At 51.4% G+C, this 9,326-nt stretch overlaps 1 protein-coding gene across 7 annotated transcripts in view; it reads right to left on the bottom strand.

Moving 5' to 3' along the window:
• Positions 1-8,012, bottom strand: part of CBFA2T2 (CBFA2/RUNX1 partner transcriptional co-repressor 2) — a 69,227-nt gene extending 61,215 nt beyond the window's left edge. For 4 of the 7 annotated variants that reach the window (XM_071760205.1, XM_071760203.1, XM_071760204.1 and 1 more), the window contains exon 1: positions 1,947-2,046. In XM_071760205.1, coding sequence (XP_071616306.1) covers positions 1,947-1,974 — 28 coding nt within the window. In that variant the 5' untranslated portion in view covers positions 1,975-2,046. Of the gene's footprint in view, positions 1-1,946; positions 2,047-7,913 lie in introns of those variants that run through there. The other 3 variants (XM_071760208.1, XM_071760206.1, XM_071760207.1) reach the window with 3 other exon arrangements.
• Between the last annotated feature and the right edge of the window lie 1,314 nt (positions 8,013-9,326).

Raw genomic sequence — 9,326 nt, forward strand, 5'->3', positions numbered from 1 at the left:
ACCCAGTTCTGTCAGATGAAAAGCCCTCCTCTCAGACATGGTTTAATATTGCAAAACTGAGCAGCAACATAAATGTTTGCACATTCCTGCCACAACACAGAAAAGCATTCAGACAACTTGCCGAACGCTGCAGAAAGTGCCACAGCTGAGATGGGAGCTGGTTTCACACATCCACCCTGAAGGTATGGCTTTAGGCACAGGATCACTGTGTCCCTTAGCTTCAGTTATTTTTAAGCAGGATTTCAAAGGCCTGTGCTCAGTCTGAGAGAAACAGGGGATCTGACCAGCCTGCTTAACCATCAAGCTGTACCATGAGCAGACACACCAGGTGGGATGTGTTTCATCTAACTCCTTGCTGCCAAAACCTAAGGCACTCATCTTGGGCTCCCCTTGCAGTAAATGATAAAGCCCAGGCACCTCCAGCATGTACTTCATCTCACCCAGAGAAAGGTGTCCAAGGAGAAAGGAGAGCAGGCACAGAGGGCTGACTTGCAGAAGATTAAAGCAGATGAGCTCACCCGAGCTGCTTCTGTGAGGCCCCTTCTTCAAGGCAGACAAAATGAAGAGCCCTCCCTGGCAGAGGTCAGGATCCCACCAGTCAGGTACCAGGGTTCTGCAAACCCACGTGGATGCCAACACAGCTTGCTCACTGCTGTGCCCTCCTGCCAGCCCAGCCACCTGCACCACCGGCTGCTGTGAGACCACATGCTCTGACACCAGTATTTGTAATTGCCTTAAGAGATAAAAACCTCTCTCCAAACAACTCCACACATTTTGCACTAAGCAGCACGGTATTCACTCACTCACCCTCTGCAATTTCCATCATTTGGTTGGGAATGCAGCTTTCCGGGTGGTTTCCACATTAATGTCCACATTGATCTTTACACTGCTCTGCTACGAGCAATCACACTTCATTTTAAAATTGCCTCATTTCCTCTGGGCTCTGGGATGCACTTTTAACTGCTCTTCTCCCTTCACTAAACTAGGAATTCTCAACAAAGCTGCCCTGAGGTCGTGCTCCAGCCCATGTGTAAAAGGTCACCGTTTGCCCATGGACACTGTGGCTCTAACCAGCACCTCGCTCGCAGCCCGGGACAGCTCAGAGTTCATTCCCGACTGTGGATAAACAAATGCTGGGTGCACAAGAACGGATGAGAAAAATCACCAGGAAGCTGATACGGTGAGAGGCACAGGCTAACCATCTACCTTCATTGCTTCCAGACAGACTGCAACTGTTCTGGAAACAAACCCCCTGTTTGGAGAAATTAATGAAGAAGCTGCAATTAATCGCCTTCCTAAGCCCAAGCAGCAGAGGATGCTGCAGCAGACGGATCTGATGTCCACACACACGTGCTGGCTCACTGGGTGCTCCTTGTGCTTTCAGCCACCGCCAACGCCCCTGCCCTGCTCCCCACCACACCATGGAGTGACCCGAGAGGTGCACGCAGCTGCCTACCCTGGCTCACTGAACCCCATCCAGCCCGGGAATTAAAAATAAACCCAGCGGGGCTGCTGACGATCCGGTTGTGCAGCTGGGGGTGCCCAAGGCCGCTCCGGGCCCGGCTGCCTCCACACTCTGCGGGCGAGAAGCACGATGGTGAACGGAGCGGACACGTACACCGACCAGCCGGATTCCTACCCCAACCAGCCGGGTTCACGCACCAACGTGTGCGGCTGGAAGAGGCGAGCAGGGCGCAGCACCTCTCCGGCAGCCTTCAGGCGCGGGGGGCTGAGCCCGGCGGCGGGGCAGGCTCCGCCACTGCCTCCCCCCACCCCGCTCCCCGCCTCCGGACCCGCTGCACCCGCCGCCCGAGGCCCGGGCAGGCCGAGCCGGCCCCGCCGCCCACCCGCGGCCCCACCGCACAGCCCCGGCCCCACGGGCCCTCCACCCCCGTCCGAGCGGCGCCGAGCGGGTCGGCACCTCCGCCCCGCGCCGCGACTCTTACACTGGCAGCCGCCCGGGATCCCCACCATCGCCCGGCTCCTTGGCGCCTCCTCTCGCTCCCCGCCGCGGCCCCGGCCCGGCCCTTCGCCGTGACGCTACCGGGGGCGCGGCCTATCCGGCCCGCTCCGGCTGGGAGGCCCGAGCTGCTGGCGGTCAGCGGGCGGGGGGGCGCCCGCCGGGTCGGAGGCGAAGGTTTGTGTGTGATTTTAGGTCTGAGGGAACTGAGGGTGTTCAAAGGAGGCTGAGGGGAGACCTCGCTCTCTGCAACTTCCTGAGAGGAGGCCGGAGCCAAGGGGATGGTCGGTCTCCCCAGGAGCAGGAGGTAGGGCACAGGGCCTCGTTGTGCCAGGGGAGGTTTAGACTGGATATTGAGGTACAATTTCTTCCCGAAAAGGGTTGTCAGGCCCTGAAACAGGCTGCCCAAGGAAGAGGTTCAGGGAAGAGGTTCAGTCATCATCCCTGGAAGGACACGATTTAGCGGTGGCCTTGGCAGGTCTGGGTTAACAGTTGGACTTGATCATCTCAAACGCCTTTTCCAACCAAAACAGTTCCATGATTAATTTTAGTCTGACTGGTTTATGGCTACCCCAAAACCAACTCACCTGCCCTTCTGTGTGCTGAGGTCTCCCCACTAACACAGAGGTACTGGAACCAAAGTGTCTGAGTTGCCTCCTGGCACTTACCACAGCCCACATGCAGCCCCAGGCTTCAAGGGAGTGGGTTCAGTGAGGCAGCAAGGTTGTCCTGGGAGACATCAAGGCCTGGAGATGATGCTCCAAGAATTGCAAGGCAAGTGGGATAAAGAATTTTGGTGCAGTTTGAGCTGATATGGACCTTTGGAGAACATCTAGTCTAACCCCAGGGATGCCTCACACTAGACAAGGCTGCTTAAAGCTGCAACATTCATGCATGTTTTTTGAGGCTGCCGCCTTGTGCTGACATCCAATCTGAAAACTGAAGACAACCCTGCTCCCATCCGAAACTCTGGAGGGTTTGCCATGACAGGTGATCCTAGGGAAAATGCAATTAGTCCATCTGGGTCAGGGGTTTGCCAAAGGACTTGCAAGTAGTCGTGGAAGGAAGATCATGTTCCTGCAAACGGAGTTGTAGCTGGGGTTTCTGTTCTCAGCAATAAAATATATGCTTCCACAGAATGAAATTAGATTTCACAGATATATATGTGGGTCTGGAACAGGGCCAGGACCCAGTCTCCTGTCCTAGGTAGGTGTCTTCACCACCAGGTATCAAGTCATGCTGGTACCAGTGAGTCTTGATGACCTTCTGTCTCTTGCCTCAGCTTTAGCAGAGCTCATCACCAGTTAAGGAGAAGTCTTAGGGTGGAAGGAGATCCAAACTGGAACCCCTAGGGCATTGTCCATCCCCTCAAGTCACTGTCTGTATCCAAGGCAGTGAGAGCTGTGAGCCCTACTTGGCTGTTGCGGAAAAAGGCACACAGGGCAGGGCTGCTGCTTCCCAATAGAACCATGCTTCCAACAAACTGAGTTTTAAACTCCCCCATTTCTGGGCTGCTCACTGTTGGTTGCTCACTGTTGTGAGCTGTGCACTGTATTAGCTCTAGATGCTCAGGGAGCCAACAGCTCATTTGGAGTTTACTGGCCAGGAAAAGGCATCTTTTGGGCCCAGATATCCCACGATGGAGCAGATCCAAATATACTCTGAAATGACAGCAGCAGCCATCTAGTCCCATTGTCCTCATTTTAACTTTGTGGCTTTGCCTCCTCCCCTTGCAAGGCACCAGCACTTCCTTGGAACAGCCTGTCTGCCAGAGTCTGCATCCTCCACATGGCTCTTATTTCCTGCTGTGCTGGCTGCAGCATGTCTCTGGCCTATGTTTACCACCACTTCATTTAAGTGTCATCAACATCCTTGCTGTGGCCAAATTTGCACTGGTGAAGCAGAAAGGGCTGTTGTGTGGGATGCTGATAAGAGCCTCTTACTAGTTTAGCTGTGAAGCCCCTAGGAAGGCAGCAGGCTGAGCACCATTCTTGGGGTAGCACTTGGAGGCTTCAGCAAAGTGGTGGGAGCAGGTCCTCAAGCCATCTGGTCACACTCCACAGCCCCAGCCAGGCATCTCTCCGAGGCTCATCCATGCTGGAGCTCTCCATGTGCCTCAGTGTGGAGGAGGAGTTGGGAACTGCCATCCTGACCATGAAGGATCATTGCTGCCCTGTTCTGTGTCTCATCACTCCTGGGCATCATGACCATGGAGGGATGTGCCTTGGTGTGAATTGTTACTTCTCAGGATGGGGAGGAGGCAAGGAGGACTGGGATCACAAGGCAGAGTGCTGGGATGTGCTGGGCAGAGCTTCCAAGGAGGAGCTAATGTATTTTCATCTTCCTTTCTGCTCAACAGCTGTGGTATTGCCCAAGGTAAAGTCATGGTTGGCCCAGAGCAGCTCCATTACACACATTGCTGCTTTGTTTCTAAAGGTGAAGCAAAGGGAAACCCAGAAGAGGAGAGTATTGTGCTGAACAGCGTTTGTAGTAGCTGCAGAGTAGGGCATGTACAGGCTCTGACCTTGCAGACCTCAATGCCCATGAAACACACAGGAGCTCAGCACAGCAGCTTTGGGGACATTTCCATATTTATATATAACTTCCCCACAGAAACTAGTTTGTGTTTTAAATGTGGCCATCCTGCTGCTCCTCCAGCAAGTGTCTGTAGAGAGACAGGGTGGTGTGAACAGGGATCAGGCTACCTGTGCACTTTCTCATGAGATTTGAGGCACATGGTGCAGGGTTGGGGGTGAGACTCGGTGTATTGTCCTGTAGAGAGGATGAGGATCCGGATCTGTCTGTCCTGATGAACATGAGAGGGAACAATCTGCAAGCAAGAGGACAATATTGCTCTGGGGCACATGCTGCTGTAGCTTGCCTTGCACCCCTTCCCTGCCTCCAGCCCCCAGAAGTGGAGCCACATCACAGCATGATCTGTGCTCTCTGGAGCTGGGGCACAGGTTGGGAATCATCAGCAACCATCAAAGGGATCACTTGCAATTTTTGCTCTGTGGATTCTTTCGTACACAGAGCAGGGTTTATTTGCTCTAGGAAAAAAAAGATCTCACGCAGCCTCTCTGAGGATAGATTTATGTTCTGTGTCCAGACGAGCAACACCTGTTCACTCAGCTGATGTTTCTGTATGCCCTTGAAACAGGCTGGTGTGTTTGAGAACCCGGTCTGTGGGCACATGGACTTTATTTGGAACCTTTTAACTTTTATCATTTAAAGATGATGTATTTGGGAAAGGAAAAGATAACTTCTCGGCTCAGAGCAGTATGTGGGCACATGCATCCTAGAGAGGTAGATATGTATGTCTAAATATATATACAGATATCATACCCGACTCAGCATCCACTGTTTTGCAAACAGCATTTTTAGGACTGCAAGTATACAGTCACTCACATGTTATATATTCATTGCCTGTAAACCACAACCCCCCTGAAAATATTCATACTTCACAAGTCAAGAAATACTCCCAGAATCTTTAACACATTAATTTCATGTCAGAGAGTCAGATCACGGGCTGTTTTTCCATGATGTGCTTCTGTGTTTGGTGCATGGGGAAATGGTGCTTGCTGGAGGAGCAGGTAGGTGGGATGTGCTCTGCTTATTTCCTGGCATCCTACACCACAACATATGCAAACTTTTACAGACAGGCAAGTTCATTGTCATCCTGTAGTACTAAACAGATTTAATACCTTCCTTTTCTATCCAGCTGTTGTAAGTTATAACAAAATTATGTCTATTCCTTCCAGTCAACTCTGTAGCCATTTCAACTGCTCCTGTTCAAGTGGAAACCACTTGGGTTATTTTATGTTGGTCCTTCTTCCTCTGAGAGTCCATATCAGATACCTGATTTAGTGCAAGAGGCTGGTCAGTCATGGGCCAGTTTAGTGAACTCAGTGACAATTGCAGGAGTCTCCTGGAGGCATTTTTTCTCAGCTGTCCCATCACATATGAAAAACTGTTGCCATTAAATACAAACCTGAAGAAGGGGGTAAATAAGCTGTGCTCTTGAAACGGGCTTTTCCATTTTTGTTTGTTGTCCTGCCACATCCTCACCTGTCCCCAAGCTCTGATGTAAAGCACCCTTCTGGGTTTGGTCCTCTTTCACTCACTGTGCTTCTTCCACCTTCAGTTCCAGCTCCTGCAAAGGTCCTGCCAAAGGAAACCTCCTTTATCACATGGCCTTGAGTCCACCTCTGATTAAAGCCTGTCTACCAATGTGACAAAAGTGGCTGCAGGTGGGAAGCTCAGTCTCTGGGAGCAGGACTTGGCAATCTTACTTCTGGTCTTCCAAAGTGTGGGACTGTGTGAATCCCCACTCCAAGGGGGGCCCTGTACAGCAGGGTGAGGTGGGTCAATAGCAGGTCTGAGCTGCTCAGGTGCCTCTCCCTGACTCTGTCCCTGCAGCTGGAGAGGTAGATGAGAGCAGCTGAAGATCCTTCTCTGCAGGCCTGTGTCAAAATAAGGGAGCACCATGCTGAGCTGGAGGGCTCCCAGGCTGGGGAAGATCTCAGCTGATAGCCACGTCCCTGGGCTGGAACAAGTTCTTTCAGGCAAAGACATCCATCTGTTCTTGCTCCTCATAACTCAGATCCCTCAGCCTTGTCCTGCCTCTTCCTCACCCTTTTGCTGTCCCCTCCCTAGTCCCACTACAGCTCAGTCTTCCCATTCCCAAATCTGGTGGCAAAGATTAATGGGTCTGATCAAAGAACACAAGAGCAAGAGGGAACATTATTTGGAAGTCTCATAGGTGTGTGTAGCTCTAAAAATGCTCCAGAAAGCATAATTAATGTCATAAAAATGAGTGGGAAATGAGACAAAACATTTATCTCACAGTGCAGGCCATGGCAGAGTAACCTGCCCACTTCCTTTGCTGGAAACTGGTTTTCAAAACAAGGAAAAATGGGAAATTTAGTACAAGCATCATTAACACAGGAGAGAACTGAGTGAAAAGAGAGCAGGGCAGATGGTTCCAGAAGGGGAGGTCCAGAGCTTGGTGGAGTTTCCCAAGGTCAGTCCTGGTGTCTGGTCAGTGTTTCTCCTGGCACAAAGGCAGGCCAGCACTGCCTGGAGAGGCAGGAGAGCCTGGTGGTAGAAGGATGGGATCTCACTGAGCAAGAACTGCTGGAGGAGTGGAGGGGTGGGATAGGACCTGTTCACCAGGTGTGATACAGCCCCCCGCACAGCCCAAACAGGAAACAATTCTGTGATGAAATCTGGGGATATTATTTATCACCCAAGTCCCTTTCTTCAAACATCAATATTTGAGCCTGAGGGTATCCAGCCCAACTGAGAAACCATAATCCTGTCCCTGAAGCCATCTCAGATTTTTCTCGTTTGTATGTTCAAACATATTTATGGGTGCCTGCTTCAGGCATAAACATGGTGATACTGTCCTGAATATCGTATTTGTTTTCTAAAGGCCATCTGGCAGCATTTCTGTATTGTTTAAGAAAGCAGTGACACCAGCAGTGCTGTGTTTCCCTCAGAATGCCCTGTGCTGGCAGAGTAAATGACTGGAGGGGTGGAAAAGAGACATGGGACTATTAGGTTGTCTGGATCACATGCCAGGGATGCCCATTACTTTGTGAGATCTCTCAGCTCTTTGCTAAGGTGAACAAACTTGATGTTCAGGATCTCAGGAGACAATGAGCAGGTCGTTTCCCATGTCATCTGCTCCTCCAGGTCACCAGACCCCCACAGACTTGTTCAGCTCAAGGTCACAGCTCTGGTTTCCCACCCAGTGCATGCAAATGGTGATGGGCTCTGCAGGGGTGGCTTTCTGCCAGGGACCACGGGTCTACACTGAGAGCTCAGTGCCAGGAATGATCAGGCCAAGGTGATGCAAAGTAAGTCAAAGGCAAGGCTTCAGAGCACGCCCTAGATCCAACACACAGCAAGAACTGAGGAAAGCCAATCCCCTGCACTTGTTTGGACTCACCAGAGGATGATGCTTCCCAGGTTTTCTTGCTTTTGGGTTATACCATTCTCTGGGGGCAGGGAAACCAATCAGCCTTGGGGACAGCAGAGCCACAGCATACATCAGTGCCATTCAGGGACATGCAAAACTGCTGAAACTTTTACTGTTTCTGTCTCAATCCTCCCCCTTTTCTCGCTTCAGAGCATCACTCAGCTAAGCCCATGGCTAGCCATGCCGGCTGCCTGCCATCTGGCACAAGCAGGACCAAGTAATGTTAAATAAATGTTAAATACACACTAATGCCATGTGACAACTAGCAAAAGGCAGTGACTTCAAGCTCAAAGAGTCTGGTTATGTAAACAGCATCCTGAAATTAATATTTACCTTTTAAAACAAACAGATATTTGGGGTGTTTCATAGTCTTTCTGCCTAGCAGATGCCAAGAACAACAGCTTGGTACTGCTGGGAATTGGCTTGACAGCTCAGGGGACAGTAAACTCCCCACCAGTCTCCAGACTGTGAGGTCAGAGCCAGTCCCTCTCTTTTCAAGCAGATAAATTCACACAAGCACCAGATTAATCTTTGCTCAGGGGCTGCGACCTCTAATGAGGAGTGGGAGCCTCCCTGACGTCGTAGGTGGGGAGTGGGGATTCGAGTGGCAGATGGGCTGAAGGATGGAGGGTTTGGGGATGCTCAGAGCAACCCCTTGGCCAGAAGAGCTCTGTGGAGGCAGAAGGGCTGCCCTGTGGAGGGAAATGCTGCTTGAGGGGCAGCATCGCCTCCAGCCTGGCCACTGTGCTTCGTTTCCAGCCGGACTCACACCCCGGGGCTAAATCCCTTAATTTCTCTTTCTCTAAGGGGTGATTTGTTTTGAAAAGTACAGCAGGCTCAGGGACAGGGGCTCGCTGCACCCTCCTGGTTTCTTGTGCTCCGTTATGGAGAGCTCTGGTGTCTGTCCCCATCATTACACATGGACCCAGCCCTCTTCCAGGGTTTTCTAAATTTTTTTTAAAAACATTATCATCATTTTCTAGCAACAGGATGTATATGCCCAATGCAGACATGAAGCAAAAGTCAGCTGTCCCCCTGGAGGTGTTTAGGATCTCAATAAATGGAAGGTGACTGAATGCAGGGGTAGGAGCCCAATTCCAGTTTTAATATAATATTTTTTGCAGGTGTCTGAGCAGAAAAAGCTTTGGGTGCATCTTGCAGCTCACTGCTTCTGTCAGCACCCACTGCTGGACTTTATTTCACCCCTCTGCTCTTAGCACAACTCTTCTGCTTCATTCCTGGCCATGGGCTTTCAGCCTCCCAGTGTGGGATGGCTCTTCCTGGTGTGCTGTGGTCCCCTCCTCTGTCCTGCCTCTGGGTCACTCACCCCCCCCCGACAGCTCTCTGAGGGGCTGCGGGGGTCATGCTCATAGCTTCCACGTG

This window comes from Heliangelus exortis, chromosome 16 (assembly GCF_036169615.1).
Source record: "Heliangelus exortis chromosome 16, bHelExo1.hap1, whole genome shotgun sequence".
NCBI classification, from domain to species: domain Eukaryota; kingdom Metazoa; phylum Chordata; class Aves; order Apodiformes; family Trochilidae; genus Heliangelus; species Heliangelus exortis.